This window comes from Sceloporus occidentalis, unplaced genomic scaffold (genome assembly GCF_023333645.1).
Source record: "Sceloporus occidentalis isolate IW3139 unplaced genomic scaffold, rSceOcc1.0.p SCAF_45, whole genome shotgun sequence".
In the NCBI taxonomy this organism is placed as follows: Eukaryota; Metazoa; Chordata; class Lepidosauria; order Squamata; family Phrynosomatidae; genus Sceloporus; species Sceloporus occidentalis.
The window spans coordinates 819,345-847,100 of record NW_028317025.1 but is presented as its reverse complement, the minus strand read 5'-3'; the positions used below and the strand labels follow the sequence as shown (position 1 = coordinate 847,100).

At 40.7% G+C, this 27,756-nt stretch overlaps 1 protein-coding gene across 2 annotated transcripts; it reads left to right on the top strand.

Annotated features, from left to right (window-relative positions):
- The first annotated feature begins 5,511 nt into the window (after positions 1-5,511).
- On the top strand, positions 5,512-26,535 carry LOC149289419 (transducin-like enhancer protein 1). Of its 2 annotated transcripts, none has more exons than XM_089490639.1 (20): positions 5,512-5,535; positions 10,781-10,908; positions 15,011-15,074; positions 15,503-15,547; positions 16,057-16,119; positions 16,276-16,350; positions 17,340-17,520; positions 19,596-19,612; positions 20,212-20,316; positions 20,396-20,440; positions 20,560-20,715; positions 22,697-22,835; positions 22,914-23,083; positions 23,261-23,331; positions 24,040-24,289; positions 24,858-25,105; positions 25,306-25,453; positions 25,704-25,854; positions 26,164-26,240; positions 26,428-26,535. In XM_089490639.1, the coding sequence occupies exons 1-20, from the start codon at positions 5,512-5,514 to the stop codon at positions 26,533-26,535; spliced, it is 2,265 nt and encodes a 754-aa protein (XP_089346765.1). The 2 variants fall into 2 exon arrangements, with proteins under 2 accessions (XP_089346765.1, XP_089346763.1); XM_089490637.1 differs by having other exon boundaries at positions 17,340-17,540; positions 19,592-19,612.
- Positions 26,536-27,756: the final 1,221 nt, after the last annotated feature.

Here is a 27,756-nt window from a genome sequence, read left to right as displayed (position 1 = left end):
AGTTCCTCCGATCTCCCCTGACCGGTCCAGGGAGATGTAAAATCAATGGAGGTCTGTGATGTTAAGGCATGGGTGTCCATTGCATATCTCACATTGCTGTTTTGTGACGTTTGAAGCGTGTGAGGTGCTTCAAGCAGCCAACCGGTGACAACAAATGCTGGTCCATGGAGGAGCAGGGCCACAATTTCTTTGTCAGGTTAATGCTGACAGAGGACTTTAATATTCATTCTTCTTTAGAGGGGATGTGAGGGATATTAGACTGTTCTTTTAACTGGGTATTTTGCAGTGGCAGTTTATTCTTCCTTGCAGGAGTTTGTTGGGTTTGACCCGTCATAGTGTATAGTAAAGTCATTGAGATAAAATCTCCTGCAAGCTCCCAGTTTAGTGTATACACCACTTAATAATTACATTGTTTTCTGCAATATATCAGCAATTCAGAGCCAGCAAACTTAAAGTGACGTTAAATGTTAAATATAAGGGTTGTTTACTGGAAGCAGCAAGGTTTGAGGCAAACAAATATTTTAGTATATGTTTGAGAAAGCTTAAAAAAATGTTAGTTTTAAGCTTTAATGGTTCTTTAAGGTTTGTGGAACTATTTCCATGTCCATATTTGGCTAAAATTACCGTAATTTTTTTTTTCAGCTTCCAAGGTTTCAAAATTAAAATAAAGTATGATTTGATTGCATTTGTTTTGAACATATAACTTAAAAACCAATCAAGTCTGGACTGGCCATGTAACTCACTGGGCAAATGCACAGTGGACAGGTGGACTACAGCACCACACACGCACCTGATCTGCTACAGCACGTGACCAGCGTCTGGATATGCCCGGCCACATGCTATGTTAGCATAAAATATCCCTGTTTGACCATTAAACAGTGTTTCTCTGACATTGTATTTTTATGAATAGGCATTGAGAGCCCACGAGTCCCCAGTTCCCTTTACATTTTAACACTAGCTACAGTGCTCAGGATCAGCCATTGCTGGCACCATTCCAGCAAAATGACGCACTAGGTTACGAAGTAGGCCATCCAAGTAAAATTAGTGGGAAGTGGCGGATTACTCATTAGGTGTTCTGGGCATGTGCCTAGGGCCCCTGAGTGCTAATAGGTAATCTGCCATGGCACCACACTGTGCAGGTTACTGTAGTCATGAGGTGGGCACTTATTTGGGTCACATACAAATAGATCAAAGAATGGGAAAGCTAGGAGGGATTGATTAAATGCAATAGCCAAGGGAAAACATTTTGGCACAATTGAGATGAAAAAATAATTCCTAAAAATACCTCACTTGGAGTCAGCTTCAGTTGGCTGCCCCTAAGGTCTTGTATCTGACTGCTTTGTGTTATGTTTCAAGCGTTCTATGGATCACTGGAAAAAATGCAGCAATAGAACAGTATGAGCTGAACCCAAGACTCTTTTAGCATCAACCCTTTAATAGTAATTTGCTAACAATGGCAACCAAACAATCCTTACGAAAACCACTACCTTTCAGGAGGTAAAGAATTTGTGCATTAATTCATTTGTATTAAGCTAGGATTTGGGCTGTTGTATACCAGTGGGGGGGAAAGACACCAACGGGGGTGCTTGCACATTATTAAATCAGAGAAGAATATGAAGGTGTCAGCTCCAGACTGATTGTGCTTGAGAATATCAGCATTCACCCTCAGACACCAAGACTGGAGGAAAGCCCTGAGAGTTTCCAGATATCATAATGTCAGAGCTGTAGCTAGGACTCTTGTGGTAACTAGGGCAGCTGCCCCATGGCAAGGTATATGACAACAGCTCTCCATAATACTGGAAGTAGAAGCTGAAAAAGGTTTTACCCCTTACACTTCAACTACAAGAAAGATAAATAAGAAAAACAAACAGTGATTTAAATACATAGAACAAACCATACAATATCTTTGTACCTTGGTCAAATTTTAGCAATTCTTGCTGTGAGTGTGTTGAATTACAGTATTCTACCCATAGTATATGTATGGAGAAAGACCTTTTCGTTAACAATTGTAACAGTTTTCCAGGAAAGAAAAGGACCTTTTTACCAAGGTGACATCCCTGGAGATGCTCCAGTTTTGCCAAAGAGGCTTCAGGTTTGACTGCTCACTGCTGGGCCTTTAGAGCCCTATTCTCTGGACAGAAAGGTTTATTCGCTAAATCAGGAGTTGCAGTTATTATTATGGTCCTACATAATGGGTAGTTAATTTGGTCAGGTGACTCGCTGATTTAACAATTAGCGCCAAGCAAAGTTTTCTCGCAAGAGAAGCTTACCATGATTGGTTATTCAGATAACCGAAGCTCACCTGCAAACGACCACTTTAGTAAATAACCTCCCCCCCCACCCCCCCCCCCGAAAAGGAGAAATGTAACTCTATCACTGCCATATTATCAATGCTTTAATTATAAAACGAAACCCACCAGAATTACTGATCGTGCTGGATTTCACATATTTTTCAGAACTGATTGGGAACAATTAGGGAACCAGTGAAAAACCTGTACTTAATACTGCTGAAAATATAAATGGTGCAACGTGAGGCAAGTCATGATATGCTCCACTGATCCATCAAAAACCAGGAGTTGCTGTCCCTTTAAGAGTTCTTAAAACGGAATAGTTTCAGGACCATAATTTTTAAGAGCGCAAATTAAACCTATTTCCCTTGTAAACTAAACCCTTACTTGGAAAATAGTGCAGTTCAGTTGCATTTAAAAAATAATTGTATTTTACGCAGTTTTTTTTTGCTGAGCAAGTAACTTACAAAGTAACAGAATATTGTAATGACATGCAGATATCTTTCAGATATGAACACATGGAATAATATTCAGAGTTTTGCATACTAAATAACAGCATCCAAAAGTATAACATGCGCACCAAGATATTATATAATATACAAGTCAAACGATACACCTGATCCCAAAGCAATGTGTGCATTCAGAAATATTCAAATATAATCTAGATCATATATATCTTTATACATATATATATATATATATATATATATATATATATATATATATATAATGGAATATAACAGACAACACGCAAAGCATCACCTATGCACACAGATAATGTATAATAAATACTTTTCTGTTCCACAATATCAGAGGTTTAATATTATACAGACTGTGGAATAACAGACAGGGAAAATGTTAAGCGATGGAGAGGTATAACTGGCATAGGAGAGTATGGGAAGGGTTAAAAGTCCAGGCATCCTTAGGATGTAATTAGAGGGACCTTATTATAATGAGGAGGCAGGGGGTGTTAGGGGGGAGGGCAGAGGCCAAAAGAAAAAAAATTAAACAAAAGGAAAGAGAGAAAGGAAGGAAGAGGGAGGGAGAAGCTATGGGAGGGAGGGTCTCTATTGTATTAATCTTGTTTTGCTTCTTCAGGGTTAAACCCCCTCCCCCGGGCATTCCATACAATCAAGAAGGTATGTGGGGAGGGCTCAACAAAGTAGTGGGTGATGGTGTGAGTGTGTAGGATTAAGGAGGGGGCAATAAAAGAGTACCCCCCCCTCCTTTCCACTAACCAATGCCCCCTCCTTTCCCTCCCCTGGCTGTTAGCAGTGTCTGCTGAGGAGGGATAGAGTGGGAAGATGTTTGGTCTGGATGCGGGAGATGCATCATCATCAGAGGGCCAGGGTACCTGATCACCCCCTCAGGGTGTCTGATTCTTTACTGATGGGCACATTATGAGCCAGTTCCTCTGAGCTAGAAGCTAACCTATATCTTATAAGACAGAAGTATACTCCGTAACATGGCTTTCTTAAAATAAAATCTAAAATATACTGGACACTATATGTACGTGTGTATATACCGGTATATATATATATATATATATATATATAAATTAAATTAATAGATGTATGTGTATACGTATATATATCAACGCATATACGCTTACATTTAGTGCCCTACTACAATAGGGGAGAGTGAAAGTTAACAATAACATAATTGAGAATATACAAATATATACCCCATGAATATGTACACGCACCTCTTTTCAATATTGGCCTGGAGTTTTGTTTTTTTGTACTTGCTGCCCTTAATAGTGTATTTTTATTCCATATTTTTCAAAAGGTTTCTTATTGCCCCCAAAGCAAGAGGAAAATAAAGAATCAAGGGTTAACAGAAGCAGTCGACAAGCAGGCCCCGGGGTTTCAGGGGTTAAGTAGCTAAGAAGGTCTAAGTTCTCTTTGATTGACAGTCCTGAAATCAGTGGCCAATGAGAACGAAGTAGACAGGGACCCACGTGTGGAAGCGGTGCTTTGATTCGTCAAGGGGAGCTGAGGCTGCCTGCAGGAGTCTGAACCCACGTGGAGCTGGCGGCCGTTGATTGAGCCGGAGGGAGGGGCTGAGCCGTACACCGGGAGACTGGGCCCGACCGGAGACAGGCTCCTCCTACTGCGGGGCCCGGTGAGTGTGGCAGAGTGGGGGCATCGGGACGGAGTGTGTAGTGGCCTGGCAAGGACTGAGACAGGCCCGGGATAGAGGCAGATGGAATTGGGAAATAGAGAAGGGGAGAGCAGAGAAAGGCAGGGGAGATGGCACAGGAGAGGCCTGGGGAGAGTTTAGAGAGGTGGGATTGGGAAAACAGTGCCTGGCTTCTACAGGGATGAGGATGGGAGCTATAACCCGGGTGGGAGGGAGATAAAGGAGCTATTGATACAGTGTGTGTGGTGGGGGTACACGAGTAATACTGATGGAGGGGGTATGGGGTACAGCATGAGGTGGCCAATCAGCCATTATCTTTGATATGTTTTTAGATGTGTTTATTGTTATAGTCTACGTATATGTTCTGTATGTCTACATATGTATCTTTACTGTCCTCCATAGTGGTCTCCATATTTTTTTCATTTATTTTTTTAACAAAAACATTGAGATCTTGCTTCTGTTTAGATCCTTTTTTGTGGTTTTATACAGCCTGGGGGTGGTTTTAAAAAAAAAATAAATAAAAAAAAATCCAACATGTCTATAAAGTGTTACGTCAAGTGTTTAAAGGGTTAAGGGACACAGGGATTTTCGCAGGTTGCTGTAGCCTGACCTTGTTTACTATTATAACACTTCTTTCTAGTCAGCGCTCTGTGTTCTGGCCTGCACTCTACACTTTCCTCTGCCCAGGTGGATCTCTGCTCATCCCCTTTAATTCACTCTTGGCAACCCATCAAATTCCAGACAACCAACCTTTTCTGCCTCCCTGCCTTGCAGGCATAATGCTCTCCCTTCCTTTCGTACATAAACACACTTCTAAGAAGCAACACACCTTTCCTTGCTCTTTAGCTGGCGTCTGTTCATTAGCTGTAATAGGGTACATATTATGTTTACGTTGTAGTGATCCCCTTGTACAGTTTACATTCTTTGCCTGTGTTAAAATGTTACATCCCTTATATGCATTCCAACTTGTGTTTAAAAACCTGTGGGGTGTAACTTCACCGAGTGTAACCCTTCTCTCCTTTTGCAGGACAGGTCCTTTTTAAACAACGTCAGGCAACAGCACCACTACCTCCCTTTGAAGATGTTTCCTCAGAACAGGCCCCCAGTAAGTACCACGACCACACTTCTGTATGACTGTCCCATTTTAAAGGGACAGTCTAGTATCCCATACATCCCCACCAGTTGTGTCAGGAAAGCACTCCTGTTGAAATTAGTTGAGTCACTTTCTGCTCATGCAGATGGGGTCTGGTTGCCCAAGCCGCTGGCTGGCATGAGTATACATGCTACTGTGCAGGAGATAGGTTCAAATTCGTGTCCAGCAATGCAGATAGCTGTGAGGTGGCAAGTAAAAAAACTGTAAAGGCTATTATATGCATTAAGGTGCATGTAATGGCTGGAGTGTCCATTTAATCATTCGTGCTGTATGATGGCTCAAATTCTGTTCCTGCTCTCTAATATAAAGGGTGCTTCACAGGCTTCAAAGATCGTACAACTCCACCTTATTTTACATTGAGAGTTATCTATCATGTCGTAGTTTTTGCATTACTAAATTTATCAAAATTACCTAGCTTTTTGTTTCCATCCCGACAAAGATATTAAGTCTAAAAGGAGCTGTGTTAAATGAGGTAAACTGGGGTCATTTGGTAAAACAAGCATATATGTAATCAATTCCCTGTCCAGAATTGCCTTGCACCTACTCTAGCCAACTTGCAAAGGTAGGTGGTTGAGTATGGAGATGGCATCCAGCCGGCAGCTACTCGGAGAGGCACCAGTTCTGCCTCATAATCAGCGGTAAAGGTAAGTGTGAGGTGGCGTTGACCACTGGGCATTTGCGAGGTTTACCAGATGGTTTCTCCAGACCTGTGCAAAGGCTAATCTACAAAAGAACAATCTTGCAATTAGGAGCGAGTCTCTCTTCTAAATCCATCATTTTACGCTTCAGAACATAATGTGTAACACCACACAGCATTTTTTTTATATAGCTGTATTATATAGACGTCTTAAGTGAATGATAGGGGTGCCATCTTTTCTTGGGACGTGTATGATTATTGCTCTCTTTTAACTCAGTCCTCCTTTGTTAAACTGATTATTGTTTGCTGCTTCAGGCAGCGTTTGTAAGAATGGGGTGAGGATTTATTAGATGTGCAGATTTTGCCATCACTAGGAACCTGTCAGGCAAATCCAATAATTTTAAGTGTTTCGAATACATCGGCACAAACAAAATTAAATTTTAATTGAAATGGGTATGCCACAAATCATATGATGACTGGAGTGTCTCTAAGTCCTGAATGCCACAAATAAGGCAATCTATATTGGTCTGGATTGATACATACGAAAAGATGCAGCAGAACAAAAACTGCTGTGCATCATTCTAGTAAGAAACCATATAGTTCTGTGGAGCGACTGTTCGAACCCCTAAAGAAACAGCCTAATGTTTTGTATTTGCATTGTGCTGTTTGAAAACTACCCACTTTGCTAGTAAAACGTATGCAAATAGCCTTGTACTGTTACTCATGAGACACAGTTGATGTCTTAGCCCGGTTATTCATATTCATGTGCTTACGGTGTAGTGATGGTAACTTTTGGCCCATGGCTCAAGTCTAGCCAAGTACTACAGCAGGCCCCTAAGTCTCATTGGGGTGAGTTCATTTAAAAGAAACATTGCAGGACAGCTGAACGTGCAAGACCGGTGACAGTTAAATTATTCTTGTGCCCTTTTACGCTGTCTCCGTTGTAGAAAACGCAAAGAACAAAATCAAGCGTGACAAACTCCTTGAATGTAATACAGGCTGTGTAGGTTCTGTTGAAATGCACGTTACGGCGTTCCTTCACATCGATCATCAGCAGTTCCCTTGCTGTTTATCGCCAGGATGTTATATCTTCCTAGCGGGGAACCTCTGTAGAGTTACGTGAAGGAAGCGCTCAGAGGGGTTTCTGCCGCTACCACCCAAGCTTCAAGAACCCTGGCTTAGCTGATCTTTGGACGTGTTGTGTTTATCTGGGATCCAGCTTCCAGTAGCCACAAATTCTGAACAGAGACTGGGATATCATGTGAAAGGCTGAAAATATTCAGCTCACTTCTGAGTTTGACTTCATGTAAGATTGTGTGTGCGCATGTGTGGCGGTTAATATGTTGGCTTGTTTTGTAGCAAAAACCTAAAAATGTTTGCTTGTGAGGCTTCATATCATATGGTGCAGTTGCGCACCACTTTAATGTGTTCTTTTTAGGCACGACTTTTATATATTCTTATGGTTTCAGTCCATATTTTCACCTCCAATGTGAAATCCCCATTATTGTAAACTTGTAAGTCTGAAGCACTGGTTTAGATTTCCTCTTAATTTCAGCCCTTCAGTTCATAAATCACAATCTAGCCAGAGAGAGAAAAGTAAAAAAAGTTATGGCTGCTATACAATTAAGATGTTGCTCGGATTGATGATACAGGTGTGTGTATATATAGGATTAGTTTGGTTTAGGATCTCTTGGACGTATCCGCCTGTCTACTTGAGGATAATCGGTCCTGAACAGGTTATACCTGTGCAAACTACTTTGGTTAATAAGGCCTCCTCATCCTTAGAAGCAGATTAAATCGTGTTTTAGTGGTGTCATCGTATAATACCTAAGTTAGGTAAAGTAGCTTACAAGAGATGCCTTCATCTTTAAGACTGTCCAACTATGATGGCAGATGTATGTGAGAAGTTGCTTTCTTCTTCTGCTGGTTTGATTGTTCTAGTATACGGCAAAGCAGGATGCCCTATTCTTGTAAAGGAAGTTCTCTGCTTTAAATCTATAGCTTGTGTAATTTTATTTTAAAACGGGCTCATTAGAAACTTATAGTGTTGAATTCTGAAACCCTTCCCAGAAATAATCCTTTAATTGCATGAAAGTTCGCCTTGTTCGTATTTTTCCCAGGACAGCTTTATTGCCATGTGACACAAAAAAAGTGGCCAATTCTTTTTTTTTTTTTTTTCATAATTTAAACCTTTAGTGTGTGTGTGTGTGTGTGTGTGTGTGTGGTGGGGGGGGGGTTAAATGACAAATCTGCTTTAAAGTGCTAGAGTATGCAGTAACTTTTAAATAATTTTTACAGACTGTAATAAATTTATCTAAAAATGTGTTTATAGCATCAATTGTTTAAATTTTTGTGTGCTATGACGTGGCTCAAATGGACTAATATAAGCTAAAGAGGACCCATTTTTGTATGCCAAGGTGGGCAGCCGTCTATAAAGCTATCAGGGTTTGAGCTTATGCTGGTATTAAATTACTTTTCCGCTTTTCCAATGTTCTGGTAAGCCTTTTGAAGAGGTAACTTGGTTTGTAAGGATAAAGTGGGGGGACTTTAAAACAGTATACAGTAGTAACAGTACCTTGCTTGTCATACCAGTTAATGACAGAAAAAAAGCTTCTTGGAGGGCCTGGGGAAAAAAATAGTCCCTCTCTGGAAAAGAGGTGTCCCTTTATAAGGTGGGAACATGCTGACAGTCCTTTTAAGAAGGGTAAGTAGATGTACTATGTTCTGTGGCTGTTGACGGCTGTCATCACGGATATAGCTTGAGAACTACAGATAACATGCTTTGGTAGGCTTTAGCTAAATGTGCACCTGTAAGTGACAGTTTGGAAGAATACATATTAGGAAACTCTGAGTACTTTTAATATGATTTTATTTAAAAAAACAAAAAAAACAACACATTTACTCGTTCCAGAAATTACAGTACTACAGCTGCCGTCAACCATTCTCCTCCATGGTCTGACTATATTTGCAGCTGATTTGCTGCTTGATGCAGCCAATTGGTGTCAGGAAAGCAATTCCATTGAAATAAATGGGAGTGCTTGCCACGCACACGGATTTCTGGAGACCACTACCTGCAGCATTTTCCGAGCCAGGGCAGGTATTGGGAACGGCCCCTTTCAAATTCCGTGTGGCTTGCCACTAACAACCTTGTCATGTCAGGTTTATTATTTGATTGACCAGTGAAACCGTTTCTTTCACTGAACCCTATTGGGCTTGGGTGGACTTGGGCGGATTTTACTGTATACAGGTTGCTGCCAGCATTCTTTACTTATTGTAGTCGGTTTCTGTCTCTTGTAACTCCTCCTGTGGCTGCCTCAGCAGAAGACAGGAAGCATTAATATTTACACTTTCATGAAAGAAAATAGTTGCTGAGCTTCCTTTTGAAGTCTGGAGCAGAAGCAGTCGATCACATGAATGCTTGCAAAATATCAACATTCAGATTGCTGCCACTCCCACTGACTAAAGAAGAATGCCTGCGCAAATCTGCATGCAGCAAAATGTACCCCCATATACATTCAACATAAAAATAGGGCTGAGACTTTGACTGTGACTGTTTTTTTTTTTTTTGTTTTGTTTTTTTTAGGGATCTCCCGCTTTTTTTTTTTCTTTTTATTATTGCTGTCTTATGCTTGTAAGGAATATATATTTGTCTCGCACCAAGTACTCACCCATAATGCGCTGCTGTTTGAGAAGCTAGTTCTCGCTTCCTGGAACACTCAACAGCCTCCTGGAAGCGAGCCCCCTCATCACGACAAGTGACGTAATCATGTAAATATGGATGCTGTGATTGGTATAGCTTTATATCACCTCGAGCTAGTAATACCCCTTTTTTCGAATTTTGACTAGGAAAGGCATGACACACCTGCTGAACGCTAGATTTAGTGCCGTTTTGCTTTAGTTAAGAAAAATATACTTTGCCGAAGCACCCCACTAACAATATAATTATTCCGCATTTGATGGGTGGAGGGATTCTGCAGGAGTTTAAATTCCCAAACTTTACTATTCCTTATGAAGGGGGTGCCCTATGTCTCTTCACTGGACAGTGTCTCTTGCTACTCTTATGTAGTGAAAAGTGGATCTGGTTACTGTTAGCTTTTGATGATTTTTGTAATGATCTCTATCAGCCATGTTAAAGGGCAGGAGTACTGAGGAAAAACATGCTGGAAGTAGGGATCTGTTTGTAAATGGCGCTCAGTCAATATAGTAACCTGTCAGACTGCTTTAAATGTATGTGTGCCCTATATCTGGAAAATGTGTAATATTTTGTGCCTGCCATGGTAGAATTGAGATTGGTGCTACCTCTTTTTTGGATCTAAATAGCTTTACTCTCTAGTAACTATCTCTCAGCCTGCTGAAAAAAGTTACATGTGGCTGCTTTAAGCTTTTGTGTGTTCATGTTTGCACGATATCTTCTGAATTGAAGATCTTGTTCTTGTAAGGTATATAACCAGGCATATACTTGAATCGGGCATTGCTGGGCGTCATGCCACCGCTTGCGTGGAGAATTCTGTATACGGTAAAATGTTCTAGTTAAACATTAACCATTTTTGATCTCCGCAGGCACATCTCCAGGCATCTGTGGCAGCAGGGGGGGCATCTGGCCCTCCCCAGAGCCTAAAACTAACCTATCCTGAGACTTTGGACCGAATTAAGGAAGAATTCCAGTTTCTGCAGAGTCAGTACCACAGGTAAGGCTGCACGGTTGGGTACGAAAGCTGAGAGCAAGGGTCATCCTTGAGGTGCTGATAAAAGGAAAGCAGAAACTAGTTGGCATATTACAATGTGCACTGCTTGCAGGATAGTTCTAGTTGGATGCTATTGTTCAGCGTACCAGCATTTGTTAAATGTATATGTTCTCGCCAGGTGTTCTGATGACTTACTGTTGAGTAATAACTGTCAAAAGAAAATCCATAATTTAAGGTGGTGAATCTTTATAGTGAACTGAAAATTACAAATGTAAGCTATTTACTGAGTTTTATGACATGACCAATGTAGATACTAGCAGAGACATAACTTCATTCTTTATTATAAACATGGCTAGGGGCACTTGAGACCTCCTGATGCCATATGTATTTATAACAAATCGCACAAGTTCTACAAGTGTTGATCCTAGTTATTTTGGTGATCAATAATACCAGTCGGAATAAGTGATTCTTCACCCTATTTGGCCCTTTCATCTTTGGGGTTGTCAAGAATTGGCCATTGGCTTGTTTCTTAATGACAAGCTAGGAAGCTGGTGGACATTTCTCAGATATGGCAGACTATATCTACCAACATTTATTGATTTAGAGCAATACCCCACATACTCTTTACATACTGGTTTACCCTTCTAGCAATGTGTTGGTTGGCCTTGAATCCAATGCGTTAATTTACTAAATCCAACACTCTATGGATGAAATAAACCTACGTTGTGGTATTTACAGATTAAGCAATGGACATCTATTAGAAACACACCTTATGTATGTGCTATTCTCACAACTCTGCATGAAGAGTAACATGGTATTAGCAAACTATTGTAGCTTGGCTACCTAAGGCTACAAATATCAAATTCAGCGATGTAAAGGCTTAAACCAAATATCTCACAACTAATGACTTTGACTGAAAAGGTACTAGCTATGCCATTTTTAATGAGAACATTTAGGTAAGCTAAAAGATGTGAAGACCGTCCCCTCTTTAATTACGCCACCTTGTAGCACACGTTTCTCTGTCTTCTAGACAATGCCACAAGTAAATATTTGCCCTTTGCTGGTTTTGATTTCCACTGAAAAGAATGCTGTTTTTAAATACCGTCTATTCCTGAATATTCTTGCCAAATATTTTATTTGGCACAAGTCTTTAGGGTTAAATAATCATTAAGTGTTGCGCTGGCAGGCCTGGTTCCATCAGAACAGTGCTCGATAGTGCCTCCCGCATCCCAATCATTCTCAGTCTGATCCGGAGTGCTGCTATTCTTCTCTCGCGTACCTGTGATGTATTGATGTAGTGGTTTAATAGCGTGGCAGTGGATGATAAAAATATATATTTTTTTTTTCTTTTTAACTTTTACATAATGGAGTACAATATTTAGAAAAATAAGGAAACTTTGCTTTGATGCATTCATACCTGGCAAATATTCTTAGCTCCTAGATAACTGGTATAAGAAGGTAAAAGGGGGAACAGGTATTTTGTCTCAAAATATTTTAGGAGGTATCATTGAGTGCTGATCTGACTAGAATAATGTTAGGTCAAATCTCTGATGTAGGAAGTATACAGAGATATATATATTTATTTTTTTTTATCGGATTGGAGGGAGTCCATAAATTTCATTTGCCACAAGGCCTCCCGGGTGCTTAAGATCATGTGACCAAATACATCTATACTGTAAACGTAGTACACAATGGTTTTGTATGTGCATTTGTTTTAACAAGATTGAGTTGGTTTGCCCAGATCTTTGAAAAAGCGCTTTTATGTTCACTTTTTTTTTTTTTAAATTTAACGCATATATAATATTTATTATACATCTCCTTTTATGAATGCAGAAACAAAAGTCACAATTACATATAACGCATGCTTTACGGAGGAAAATGGATATAGTTGTATTTGTCCAAGAGTCTTATTTAGTCAAATGTCTTTTATTCGGCCAACGTAAAAAAGCTTGGGTCCCAAAAACCTTGCTTTATTGCTATTGCACAAATTATACCCTTTCTTCTGGAAACGGTATCTATCACTTAGAAATTATACCATTTATAACTGTGGTCCTGACTTGTGTGTATGAGGTGAGCAGAGTTATCTCCTTATCGTTGAGATTGGGCGGTTATTCCTCCCTTTCTAAGTTAGTGCTCCTACACTATGTAAGCAGTCCATTTCAAGTCATTAATAATGAGCATTTAATTTTTTTCATGCATGTTGGAGTCCATTTTGAATCGACTCAAAAGCACTTCACCGCATGCAAATTGGAGCATGCATCGCTTTAGTTATCGAGGTTAGAAAATTGGACTTCAGTCCGTCAGGTTGCCGCGATTGAACCCAGGAAGCCGCTCTACTGAGCGTGCGCAAAATCTCACGCATGCTCTCTGCTTTCAGCAGAAGTCAACATGAAATGCACTGGAGTTACTGGAAAATGGACTGCAGAATACACTTAACATTGAAATAGGACTGCAGCGTTCATTTTCAGTTAATGTGTTCCTCGGGGATGATTGTACTTTTGCTGCATGGTGGTGAATGAGAGATTTTAATCAAATCTTTCAATTTCTGGGAGGCTAAACTTTGCGTAACTGTGGCGTAAAGCCCACACCACCTGTTTAATGAGCCTCTAATATACACACACAACTAGGGCTGAAACAACTAATCGATAAAATCGATAATAATCGATAATGAAAATCGTTGTCAACGATTTTCATTATCGATTAATCGAATCGATTTTTATCGATTATAAAAATTATAATCCGACCTCAAACAGAGATCGGATTATAACACTAGAATCCAGATCCCCCGCAACGCTGCAGGGGACCTGGATTCCCCTCACTGTCAGCCGGTCTCTCACTTCCGTCTCTCTCCCCCTCCCATACATCACTCTGCCTCTCTACCCGGCTCCCTTACTGACTTCATAGAAGCCTCAGCGTAAGTGAAGGGCAGTAACAGAGGCTGTCTGTGCGCATCGTTAAGACCCCCACCGGCTGACAGAGGATCATCCTCTCTGTCAGCCGGTGGGGGTCTAAACAATGCGCACAGACAGCCTCCGTTACTGCCCTCTGGCTCCTCCCCCTCCCATACGGCACTCTGCCTCTCTACCCGGCACCCTGGTGTCTTGTGAACCTCTGTGGCTGACAGGAGGCAGAGTGGAGTATGGGAGGGGGGAGGAGGCGGAGTGGAGTATGGGAGGGGGAGGAGGCGGAGTGGAGTATGGGAGGGGGAGGAGGCGGAGTGGCGTATGGGAGGGGGAGGAGCCAGAGTGGAGTATGGGAGGGGGCAAAGTGATGTATGGGAGGGGGAGGAGGCGGAGTGGCGTATGGGAGGGGGAGGAGCCAGGGTGGAGAATGGGAGGGGGCAGAGTGATGTATGGGAGGGGGGAGGAGGCAGAGTGGTGTATGGGAGGGGGAGGAGCCAGAGTGGTGCATGGGAGGGGGAGGAGCCAGAGTGGTGTATGGGGGTATTATGAATTTCAGGGCATATAGGGGGTATAAGGCATATCGATATTAGGCATATCTGGGGGTAAAAGGTATATCAGGGGGCTCAGTTGCATATAAGGAGTATAACACATATCAGGGGCACAGTGGCATATCAGGGGGCACAGTGGAATCTGGCATATAAGAGGTATAAGGCATATATGGGGGCAGAGTGGCAAGCTGGGGGTCAGATGTGCATAACCGGGGGCAGTTTGGTAAATAAAAAAAAAAATTTAAACAAGGCTTTTTTCTCATAGTTTTTATTAAATATGAAAAATAGTTAACATATGAATTAATATTTACTAATAACTTTGTATTAAAACCTAGTTTGAGAAACACTGTGTTTGGGTTCTTGTAGCTTTTATTATTATGTCAGTAAAATAAGAAGGTGAATAGAGAGGCCATTGCAATACAGAGATGAAAGTGTAAATTGTACGTTTTTTATTACATTATTTTAAATTGAAAAAAAATTAAATTTTTTTTTATCCGATTAATAGATTAATCGAAAAAATAATCGGCCAACTAATCGATTATTAAAATAATCGTTAGTTGCAGCCCTACACACAACCCGTGCTGTGTTCAAAGTGGGTTTTTTTTTGTTGTTTTTTACACGTTTTGGCTAACCATTGATCTTACTGTTTTGTAGTTTAAAGATGGAGTGTGAGAAGCTTGCTACAGAGAAAACCGAGATCCAGCGGCACTATGTCATGGTAAGCCTCGGGGTTTGAGGTGCTGGAGGGCGTTTTGTGGCAATAAGTGGTTGATGGATACAGTGAGTTTGGATGAAATTAACAATGCTTCTTTCCGGGGAGCGGATTCGTAAAGGATTGATATAAATTTGATGGGAGATCCTGTAATTTCATGCAGGCTTTGGATTTCTCATAGTTAGAGAGGGGCTTGACTGATAACTGGTACATGGGATTGTTTATAATGAACATGGTTGCGTAGATAACTTGCCGATAAGCAGTACAGGTTTGAGGCTGGGGTTAGCGGTAAGATTTAATTTGCCTAAAGTGAAATATGAACTATTATGGACACCATAATAGGTTTGAGAAGTTAAGGGAGGTTTTTCTTGTGTTGAGGCCATGCTGCTCTTGGTTCTCTACCATTTCATCGATTGTTCCCTCATTCTTTGCAGTATTATGAAATGTCTTACGGGCTGAATATTGAAATGCATAAACAGGTAAAATACTCCTACCTTCACTTTCTTCCATGTTATCCCTACAATGTCTCCCTCTTAATTGAATCCCCCATTCTTTTTTATGTTTTTACCTATACTTCTTTCAGGACGGATACCTAAACATATTCATGGATAATAGGTTTACTGTAATGAACGTCAGCGTTTTATGGCGCAACATGTTTAATCTGATTAAACCTTTTGAATGTATCCATGCTATCATTGTTCTTGGGTTATTTTGAGAAACTGTTACATCGTGGAGTTCCTTAACCCCTTAATGACAAAGCCCATACATGTACAGGCTCAATATGCATTGTTTTCAATGGGTTTAGGGACCGCCCATTGTCCTTGAGGGGTTAAATTCCTTAGTCTGTGTATACTGAAATATTTCTGTGTAGCTAAAGACAGATGGTATGTGGAAGCTTCAGGACTTTACGGTACACAGTAGTGTTTGCTTCCCTATTTCATCACACGTCTGCAGCCTAATAAAACTTTATTCCTACATCTCGCTTCAGACAGAAATCGCCAAGCGTCTGAATGTTATCTGTGCCCAACTTGTGCCCTTTTTATCTCAAGAGGTGAGTGTTACTTTGGCTTTTTCTTGAATAAATGCTCCGTCTACCCTTTCTTTCCTCTTTATTCCTCCCTCTCAAATCTGTCTGTTTTTGTGCTCCCGTCCTTCTTTCTTCTACTCTTTTGCGCTGACCATTTTTTCTCCCGTCCCATTGTTTCAGCATCAGCAGCAGGTGGTACAGGCTGTTGAAAGAGCCAAACAGGTGACCATGGCAGAGCTGAATGCTGCCATCGGGGTACGTTTCATCCCCCCTCAACTGACCGTGGTGTGTACACTCCCCTCAACTTTACAGGGTGCCTTCACTCTTCTTTACGTTTTGCTATATAGAATTTAACCTTCTGACTTAAGCTAAAATTTGCTTGTAGATTAGCACGACATGTGTCGTTAATAAATTTGTTTATTGCATTGTTAAAAGGCTGTGTGTACGTTGATAGAAGAAAATTACACATGAGCAACGATTGCGCCTGTAATTTAATTTTCAAGAACGTAGATTAATGTGTTTATTCATATGTATAATCCTTGTATTTCCTATCTATGCTGCCCCTACAGGGTTAATATAGATTTTTACATATAAAGCTTAGCATGTTGATTTGGGTATTAAGCAAATGATACAGCAAACTTTTTTTAAATTTTCCTTTTGTGCATTACCATCAAGTTAGAATCTTTTAACTTCTGCATTGCCGACAATGTAACTTATCTATAGTTGGACAAATTTATGGCTGTGTAGAGTTTACAGTATTGAAAATTGCCCCCTTAGATGTGGGGCATCTTTTTAGTGTTTGGAAGCCAAGATTGTGATGCACTACTTGTTATATGCCACAATGCCATGGAAAGTCATTGCATTATAACACTATATACATAAAAAAGAAAAAATTCTAAGAAGCAGCTGAGAAATATAAAGGAAACTTCTATCAGTATGAAATATTTCAGAACTGCTCTGCCAAGGTGTATTTATATTTGGAAACAGATACTAAACTAGAACTAAACTAAAATAAGGTTGTTGTGGATGTAAATTGATCTCTTTTTGTGCAAGCAGGACGAGATGGGCAATGGAAATAATCTTTGGGTGTACAGTCAACACTGCAGTAAAAATGAAACATGGAAATGTTTGAATTAAGTGTAGAATTAATCTGTTGTCTCTTCTCTTGGTTGTCACCTTTTCCCTCTTCTCTGCACCATCTCTCCATTCTTCCTCCCCAATCACCCTCATCCTCCCACCAACAGCACCAGCTGCAGGCTCAGCATCTCTCCCACCATGCACCCCCCATTCCCTTGACTCCTCATCCATCCAGCCTGCAGCCCCCCAGCCTAGCTGCTGCCACTAGTGCCTCCAGCCTACTTGCCCTGTCTGGTGTCCTTGGTTTGCAAAGTCAGCTAGCTGCTAAAGAGGATGCAGAGCACAGAGGTATGTGTTTAATGACCATGGTCCTTTATGGTTTCTGGATGTGAAGTGGATTTTGTAGGTGTTTCCGTTTGAAACAGCCCGAGGGTCATCTGAGCGGTCGAACGGAGGAGCCCTTGAGGTGCATAAAGCTGGTTTTCTGTTGCTTTACGTTGGATGCCCTAAATGATAAATATTGGAAGGCTATATAATTATTATTTTTTATTTATGACAAGACGAGAATTGACAGACTAAGACAAACCGATACATTAGGTGGAGAGAGCCCTGCTCGCAAGCTTACAATCTTGAGGGAATGGTGTGACAAACATAAGGCACAGAGAAAGGTTGAGAGGTAGTGTGGTGGTTGTCTCAATGACAAGGAAGTTCTAGCAGCTAAGGTGGTATGCTTCACTGAAGAAGTGGGTTTTGGGATTTTTGTTGACTGTTGGGAGGGAGGGTGAAAGCTGAAAGTTCAGTAGAAGTAGATTCCAGAGATATGGGGCAGCTCGAGAAATCTTGTAGACTGGAAAAGGAAGAGGTGATAAGTGAGGAGGAGAGCCTTTGTTAGGGAACAGTTAAGGACTGGAGGGAGTTTATGGTTGGAGATGATAGGAATAAAACTGGTTAGGTTGACCATGTTGGTTAAGTTTGGTGGTTAATATAATGTTTAATAAGTGTCATAACAAGCCAATATGTGTAGTTAATATATCACAGAAATCCATTCATTAATACATGTTTTGTAGAAGAGAGAATTCAGACACTCGTTATCAGATATTTAAATCTGGTGCAATACTAATTCTATTGAAATAACTATACAAATGGAATCCCTATTGCATGACCAGAAAGCGTTAGTATGTAAGCCATATAGTGTTCTGTAGGGCAGAATTTTATCTGGGCTGGTTGGCAATATGTAAAAACGATGTGTCCTGGAAAACTTGGTTGATGTGGTCACCCTAATGTAAGCTTGCATGTGCAGTAGCCCATCAAATGGATGCTAGCAAAAGTTGTCGGGTAGCATAAATGATATTGGCTACCGCCATTCCCACTGATTTTAGTGGGATCCTATGCATTTAACATAAAAATAGGACCAGTCGCGTGTCGTACCATTTTAAGCAAACTATCATTCAACAAACCTCTAGTGTGGTGTACCTCTATCACAACATACCAACCCTTAGAATATGTCTAGGGGACAACTCTAAAAACCACAACTAAATACTTTATTAAAATGTTACAATGACCAGAATTAAACAGGCTTTTGCTTTTATTCAATGTCTAACTTTCAGACCTTGATGAATAAAATGTTTCTACTGCTGGGATGGATGTAAAATAGGTCCATTGTCTCCTCAGGTTATCACCGTCCGAGCTGCATTATCATAAAAGCTGCCGCTTAAGGCATTCAAAAATACTGCATCTTAATTTCAGGTGGCTGGTTCCAGGGATCAGAAAGGGTAGAACTTTTGGCAAAAACGAAATCCATACAATTAATCTGTTTTCATAGATATATTGCTCAGTAAATCACTGTCTTTAGATCTGGACTATATTGGATTGGTAGGCGAGTGAGCAGACGTGCTTTATGCGTTTGCAGAAAAATGGTATTTTGGATAGTAAATGTATGTTTTCTTAGCGGTCTAGTAAATAAGGTCATTTGTGGAAAATAAAATTGGGGGTTTTCTAGGCCTTGCGCTTTGGTTACATTAGTTTTGTGTCTGTTTTTTTTTTTTTTGTTATTAAATTTCCCATGTGAGCCAATTTCAAGAAATTACATTTCAGCGATGCCCCCGTTTTTATACCCTACATACCAAAATAACACCACAAACCAACACTTACTCCCTTTGGCAGATTCTATGTGCCTAGGAGCCCTTTTTTACGTAAACTTGTTTAAGATCTGGTTTTCATTTGGTGCAACCTTTGTTTCTGAGGTGATTGTAAGCATTTTAAAGTCTAAATGGTTTGCGTTGTAGCTGAGTGATGCATTATTGTGTTTCAAAAGAGGGAATAGAAATCTAGATCTCTGGTGGGGGAATGATTATAAATTAATAATCTTGACTAAAATTAACCAGCTCTTTTCCTTCTTTCCTATCTTGTTTCCATGGAGACAGAGAGAGACCCAGGGCCTGTAAGTACAACCCTGCTTTATATTTTGTGTGTGTGTGTGGGGGGGGGGGGGTGCTAATTCTGTCCTTGGGCTATTGTTGGGGGACACTCCTGGGCTTATACTTCCAAGTTTAGAGGCTGGAGGTTTTAAAACATGTAACCTAAGATGCACTGATCTGCTGCTTGGCATCTAAAGTTTTCTGTCTACTGGGAGGCAGGCAACATACAGTACTGTGTGACCTATAAGATTGAAGAGCAAGAAATGGCTTCAGTTATTGTAGCTTTGACAGCCTCATATGGAACCATATCCAAATTATTCTCTGTCGTAACATACTGTATAATGCAGCATTTTTGTGTTCTTCCTTTGCCTTAGTGTACAAAATTACGACACCTTTTATAGATTTACATAGCAGCCTCAGAGCACACTATTGGCTACCACTGGGATAGTTTTAAGATGTACATGCAGTGTTGAATATAGTGAAAGCCTACGCAAGGTCATCTTTGCAATCAGAAGGTTTCTGATGAAATGTGCAGGGAATAATGCAACTTTTTTTCTAGTGTACCGATGTTGTGTGGCTTAAATAGATTTAACTCTTTTCTCTATCTTGCATGACACCACAGAGCTGTGTAACTCTCCCAAATGGGGATCGTGTAAGGTCGTTATCCGATTATTTAAACAGTAACAAGAAACGTAAAACAGAAGAGAAGGATTTTGGCACAGATTATGTAAGTGGGCTTTATAGCTGCTTCTCCTAGTTTGCTAGCCGCTTTCCCCGTTTCCTAATGTGATATTTTGTCTCCTCAGGGCAGTGATGCTGACCGGAGTGAGGATAACCTGGTGGTGGATGAGGTAAAATTTGCAACTGATATCGGGATAGTGGTCGGTGCTGGGAATTGTAGGTGTGATGTCTGAACAATGAAATAAATGGATGTGGTAAACCTCAATAAGCAATATCTGTCTCTCCTCAGGACCCTGCATCCCCTCATAGTGTCCACTCCTACTCCTCACGGGAGAATGGTGTAGATAAATCAGCTCTACAAAGGAAAGAGCCGCCTCCTGCTAGCCCAAATTCTATGACCTCATCCAGCAGTGTGTCTCCCTCAAGGAACAAAGATCTGCCTGCGGTAAGAAGCATGGTTATAGAGGTCAGAGTATCTAGGTTATGCCCGATCATGGGGCCCACTAACAGTGTAGCAACTTTCCACCTTCAGCACAGCATATCAACCTGTCTCTATCAATAAACCTGAAATTAATCAATGCAGCTTATAGTGCGAGCACAACCTAAAGGCAATTTTAAGACTTATAACAAGGTTTTAACCTGCTTGTTGGGAAGCTTCTTAAGCTTGGTGTTTTGGTCATCTTATGAAAAGCCTGTGCTGTTTATTAGAAATAATATTAGAGCTTGAAAATGCTGTTGAGCTGTTGTATAAGATACACTATATGGACAAAAGTATTGCGACACACCTCTTCATTATTAAATTCAGGTGTTTCATTCAGAACCATTGCCACAGGTGTATAAAGTCAAGCACCTACCCATGCAGTCTGCATTTACAAACATTTGTGGAAAAAATGGGTCATTCTGAAGAGATCAGTGAATTCAAGCGTGCTACAGTTTACCGGGGATGGTCTAGCAGGGATGACACTTCACCAACTGATTATTGCAAAGGTTGCATCCTTTGCAATAATCAGTTGGTGAAATGTCATCCCTGCTAGACCATCCCCGGTAAACTGTAAGTGGTGGTACTGGAAAGTGTAAGAGTTTACAAACAGCGGCAACTCTGCCACAAAGCGGAAGACCACATAAACCCACAGTGCTGAAGCACTTGGTGCGTAAAAGTTATCAATGCTCTGCTGATTCCATAGCTGAAGAGTACCAAGCTTCCACTGACATTAATATCGGCACAAAAAGTGTGTGGCAGGAGATTCATAGAATGAGTTTCCATGGCCGAGCAGCTGCATACAATCCTTGCATCACCAAGTACAATTTGAAGCACCGGATTGAGTGGTGTAAAGAAAGCTGGGCTCTGGAGCAGTGGAAGCTTGTTCTGTAGAGTGACAAATCACGCTTATTTTGGCAGTCTGATGGGCGAGTCTAGATTTGGAGGATGCCTGAAAAACGTTACCTGCCTGACTGTACTGCCAACTGTAAAGTTGTGGTAGAGAAGGGATAATAGGAATGGGACTGTTTCAGTGTTTTGGGTCCCTTAATTCCACTGAAGGAAATCTTTATGCTTCAGGATACCAAAACATTCTGAACAATGCTATGCTTCCAACTTTGTGGGAACAGTTTGGGGAAGGCCCTTTTCTATTTCAGCATGACAGTACCCCAGTGCACAAAGCAAGGTCCATAAAGACATGGTTGGATGAGTTTGAGCAAGAACTTGACTGGCCCGCACAGAGCCGTGAACTCAACCCCATCATACACACCTTTGGGATAAACTGGAATGAAGATTGCGAACCAGGAATTCTCGTCCAAATGTTCTACTGAAAATTTTCCACAGAAACTCTCCAAAATCTTGTGGAAAGCCTTCCCAGAAGAGCGGAAGCTATTATACCTGCAATGACGGGACCAACTACATATTAATTCTAAGTCTATTTTTAGAATGCAATGTCATCAGTCTCATGTAATGGTCAGGTGTCACAATACTTTTGTCCATATAGTGTACTTCCTGTATCTTATGCTGCCATATTATGTGTTCAGAAATGTGTACATTTTTGTTTAATACCAATTGCAAATAGAAACTATGATTATATATATAATTTGCTCGTTGCCAGTCATGGTTTCAACTGCTAGGATTCACCTAAAGTGGCATTCCCTGTGAAATTTCTCTATAAGAATGGCTTACCTCAGCCTACATAATACATACTTCATTCATTGAGGCGACTTCCTAGAATGCTGTCAGATATAAGTATGCTTTTATACAGTGCTATTCTTGGAGCAAAAGCTCAGTTTGTTTGGCCCTTCGTAAAGTTAAGGAGAGAAAACTGCAAACTCTCCTGTTGAATCTGTATAAATACTACTGTGCCATTTTCCACTATGATGAATTGGTGCTGAAGGTCATGAGTCATTTGTACCCCTGGGTGAGAATTTTCTGTCTCTTGTAGCAAGCGGAAAAAGCAGGTACTCCTGGCTTGAAGCCCAGCACACCAAACTCTCAGACTGATATGAGCACACCAGGGCCCAGTGGGACCAATGCCTCTCAATTTCGACCTCTCTCAGGCAAACCTGCCATTGACCCCCTTGGTAAGTAGATTTTATTGCTTAAGATAAGGTTATGCTTTCTTTGGTTTTCAAACTGATCCCGTTATGTTTTTCTCACAGCACTGGGGCTTCGTGCTCCTCTTGGTGGGCAAACGGGCTATCCTGCAGCTTTCGGCATTACTCACTCTTCTGTGAATGCCGACGGAGCTGGAGCCTATGCTGGCCTTCACCTTATGTCTCCACAGATCAATGGGGCTACGGCTGCTGGGGCCTATGGACGAGCCTCTCTTGTAAGTATTCACTCTTTTCTTGGATTCTGTCATCCTAGGTTGCGACTGGTGGTGCTCTCCTGATGTGGGTGCTATCGTTTTGTGCGTTGGGTTTTAAAAAAAAAAAGAAAAAAGGGCCATTAAGTGGGTCTTCGGTTGTTGCTGGCGGTTTATTTATTTATTTTCCTTACTTTATAGGTTGGTTATGACCCTCATGCCCACATGCGAGGCTTGGGAGCTGCCATGCCAGGAGCTTCATCAGGAAAACCGTGAGTTACAGGGATTGAGCAACATAAAATAAATCACCCACATGTTTATTAAGAATTAACCAAATATTTAGTTCTTGGCTAAAAACAAAACCAGATTCTATCTTTTGAATCTGGAACAGCATGTCAAAGGTGTACCAGCTTTTACTATATTGCGTCACTGGACTGTAAGACTACTTACAAATATATCTGCTTCAGTGGCAGCCTTAAAGTGTTTTATTGTATTTGTATTGCATTTTTATGGAAACTTTGTTTTTGATGAGGAATGGTGCATCTAGCTCAATTGGAAGCCCCCCCCCCCATTGAAATACATGGCAGAGGTTTTTGTGCATGTGGGTCTCAAGTTTGAGTTTAACTGTCATTATATTATATTCCAGGAAATAGTATATTTTCCTATACAGTACAGTATTTTACTTAGAAGGGAATATTTATATTTTGTTATAACATCTATAGTTATGCTGTTAAAACTGGTCTTGCAGAATATATGCTTTTATATAAGTGATGCTGCAAGGTTGGCTTCTTGTCTCCGTTGCTTTTTCTGTAAACTGTAATCCTAAGGTTTTTAATTATATAGATGTTGTGAATGCCTTATGACCTAAAGCAGAAACTTTAATTCTATACACTAACATTACTGAAACCCACTCAAAGATCTTGAAAAGACTTTCATATAGTATTATCTCAATCACGCCTGTTTCCATTTTACACCTGTAGGGCATACTCTTTCCATGTAAGCGCCGACGGTCAGATGCAACCAGTACCCTTCCCTCCTGATGCCCTTATTGGCTCGGGTATTCCTCGTCATGCCAGGCAACTCCACACACTGAATCATGGAGAAGTGGTTTGTGCAGTTACAATTAGCAACTCCACACGTCACGTCTATACGGGAGGCAAAGGATGCGTCAAGGTGTGGGATGTAGGCCAGCCTGGCACGAAAACACCAGTGGCACAGCTGGACTGTTTGGTAAGAAGGGGTTACTATTTGCAGGACGTAATATCTGTGTGATGGGTATCATCTATTAATCTATACATGCCCCCTCCCCTCCCATATTATTCTCACCAATATCTTGATTGGTGAGCTGAGAAGGGAGGTCATTGGAGTACAGGAAAAAAAGCACAGCGTATGGATAGCTTTAATGAACCTGGGTATCCTAAATGCCATTCTTAATAGAGAAAGCATTTTGTGGAGAAACACGCACAAGTTTTTCTATTCATGTTCCAGTGGTCGGTTGATTGTAAATGTCCCTCCCCTTAAGGACTTATTGTTGTCATTGTTCCTTTTACGCTAAAGGAAAATAAAAACCTTCAATGAGTTGAATAGTTTGTGTTGTAGATATATACAATATTGCGTAGTTTGTCATTACTAGTTTAGGCTATGGATCTGTGTGGGGGGCACGTAAAATTGTTTTTAAAAGACAAATTTGTACGTCTAAAGCTATTAAAGCTGATGTTTGCATCTGGTTAAAGGGGATAAATGGCACTAAGTGTCTTGCCAAGTAGAGAACTGCCATTTACATTCTGCCCCTCTACAGAACAGAGATAATTACATCCGCTCCTGTAAGCTCCTTCCGGATGGCCGCAGTCTGATTGTTGGAGGAGAGGCGAGCACACTCTCAATATGGGACTTGGCATCCCCGACCCCCAGGATAAAAGCAGAGCTCACTTCCTCAGCACCTGCATGTTATGCCCTTGCAATCAGCCCTGATGCTAAGGTCTGTTTCTCATGCTGTTCTGATGGAAATATCGTGGTTTGGGACCTTCAGAACCAGACACTTGTCAGGTGAGATACAAAGATAAATAGTCGTGACTACATGGTCTTAAATTATCAGGGCAGGTTTAGCATAACCAGACTCGTATGTAATCAGTTAATGTGAGATTACTGAAGAATATCAAGGGAGCTTCCCGATATATTAGAATGTGGTTTGTAAACCCAACATGCTTGTATCCAGAGTGTTCTCATTCAACACTGTCTTCTCCTAGGCAATTTCAGGGCCACACAGATGGTGCCAGCTGCATAGACATTTCTCATGATGGCACCAAACTCTGGACTGGAGGACTGGATAACACTGTGCGCTGCTGGGACTTGAGGGAAGGCAGACAGCTACAACAACATGATTTCAACTCTCAGGTACTGAAAATAGTCAACCTAAAACAAACTTCTTAAACACTTGGAGGAATTTCCAAAAACAGGTTTGTAATGACATGTCAACTAAACAATTTGTGGCGGAGGAATTTCTCATTAGAGCAGTAGTTGTTACAAATGTTGCAGCGCATACAGGAGTTGGGTGTGATCCAACCTGTAGCGTATTGGGTGGGCGCTAGTGAAGTTGCAGGAAAATTTATTGTAATTTATTAACTAATTTATCCTCTTTCTGTAGATCTTCTCTTTAGGGTACTGCCCCACTGGAGAGTGGCTGGCTGTTGGAATGGAGAGCAGTAATGTCGAGGTCTTGCATGTCTCCAAACCAGACAAGTACCAGCTGCATCTGCATGAGAGTTGCGTCCTTTCCTTGCAGTTTGCTTCCTGTGGTAAGTCCACCAGCAGTTGAGTGTGTATTTGTGTGCGGAGCAATGTATACCATGCTTACAGTGGTTACTACTAATGTCGATTTGGCAAAGGTAGTTTGGGTATCCTGCTTGTAAGACCAGGATAATTATCCCTACAGGGCATGCCAGATTAATTGCCCTTTATATAAAAATAAAAAAATTTAGCGAATGCAATCTTGTATGTACTGCATGAATTTATTGCATTTTTGCTGCACAATAAATCATGCATGTGTAGCAAAGGTGGTGTATAGTACCTTGTGACACCAGTGACACTGTTTTTTGTCTTTCCAGGTAAATGGTTTGTGAGCACTGGTAAAGACAATTTGCTGAATGCCTGGAGGACACCGTATGGGGCAAGCATATTCCAGGTGAGGAGTGTGTTTTAAGTGCCCTTGGGCTAAATGGTGAAATTAACTTTAGGAAAAGGCTAATAAATCCATATTTTCTTGGGGTTTATCATCTGCACACCATGCCTCACCCCACTTTCCTTTTATTGTATGTTTTATTATATATCTGGTTTTCACTTATTTCATGCATTCTTTCCTCTTCCTGCAGTCAAAGGAGTCCTCATCTGTCCTGAGCTGTGACGTTTCCACTGATGACCAATTCATTGTCACAGGCTCTGGAGACAAGAAAGCTACGGTCTATGAGGTCATCTACTGAAGGCCCCTATCTAACCAATCATGGGGTCCCATCTCACTGCACGGACCCTTGCAGGGTTGTCCCTCTGTCCCTTGGGTTAGTTTTTGTTTTTAGGTGTATATTTTATCTGTATTGGGCCACGTGTATTTAATAATAAAACTTGAAAATTACTAATCTCTTGTTTCTTTAATATTAAGTTAAGGGAGTAGCACCAGCCTATCTTCCAGGGTTTCTTTGTATGAGCAAAGGTACATTCAGAGCTTCAAAAGAAAGTATCTTCTGTGTATAAAGAAGGCCATTTGCATTTGACTTGGCTTTTCTTTCTCCCATTCTCACATATTTGGGCAAAACGTCCATCGTCAAGTAAACCATTCCCCCTACTGGATGAACAAGATGCAAAGACAAAAAAAAAAAAACTCGACTTGGCCCCTGCTTGTGGATGAAGCACTCTCTCTTGCACAGATACCATTATATTTGGGTGAATGCTAAATCTATTTTTAAAATAATGGACGACATTTAAAATTGTTCCTGAACATCATGGCTCATTACTGCTCTCTCAAATATACATAATATTTTTAAAATCACTTTCTCAAATTAAACATCTTCAAAATGCAAATTAAAAGTTTTTAAGAAATCGGTTAAAAAGCTGTCAGGGTGATACATCCTCCTTAAGCTCAAGCATATCTGTTGGTTACCTCTTGGAGTGTAGAATGTGACTGTTAACATAGATTAAACAGTTCATTGAATAGATAATAAAAACTTACCATAAGTATACATACCATGCTAATATGTAGTACATTTTGGCATCATATGCTCTCTCCAACTGTCAGCACCATCCCCCATTTAATAATGAAAGACTATAATATAGACGGCCTAAATGATTCTTTATAATGCGTGTGTGGCACATGGAACTGTACATTTTCAGCCACATCCCAAGTGTACTCAAGTCATAGCAAACAAAAAGTAACATGGTTGTTTAAAACAAAAGAATAAACATACATCAAGCAATCTTGCTTATGGTCAGATAGAAGCAGCCATCTTTGGGCAAACACAAGCAACAGCATATTGATGATCCCTCAATGTCAAAATAATCTCCCATGGAGACTTTATTAGGAACCTTGAAGCTAAGGGCTGCGGAAACTTTCCTGGAACGGACTCTGGAAAATTTAGAGTAAATGTGTATAAAGCCTGGATGATAAATCTGCTGCTGATGAGAGAGACTGGGTGTTTGGAATTTGAGCG

Excerpts from the sequence above, each read along its gene's own strand:
- LOC149289419 (XM_089490637.1), top strand. The coding sequence starts at position 5,512 with ATGTTTCCTCAGAACAGGCCCCCA. Across the intron at positions 15,075-15,502 it reads TCCAGCGGCACTATGTCATG|TATTATGAAATGTCTTACGG; the intron begins GTAAGCCTCGGG and ends CATTCTTTGCAG. Across the intron at positions 19,613-20,211 it reads CAGAGAGAGACCCAGGGCCT|AGCTGTGTAACTCTCCCAAA; the intron begins GTAAGTACAACC and ends ATGACACCACAG.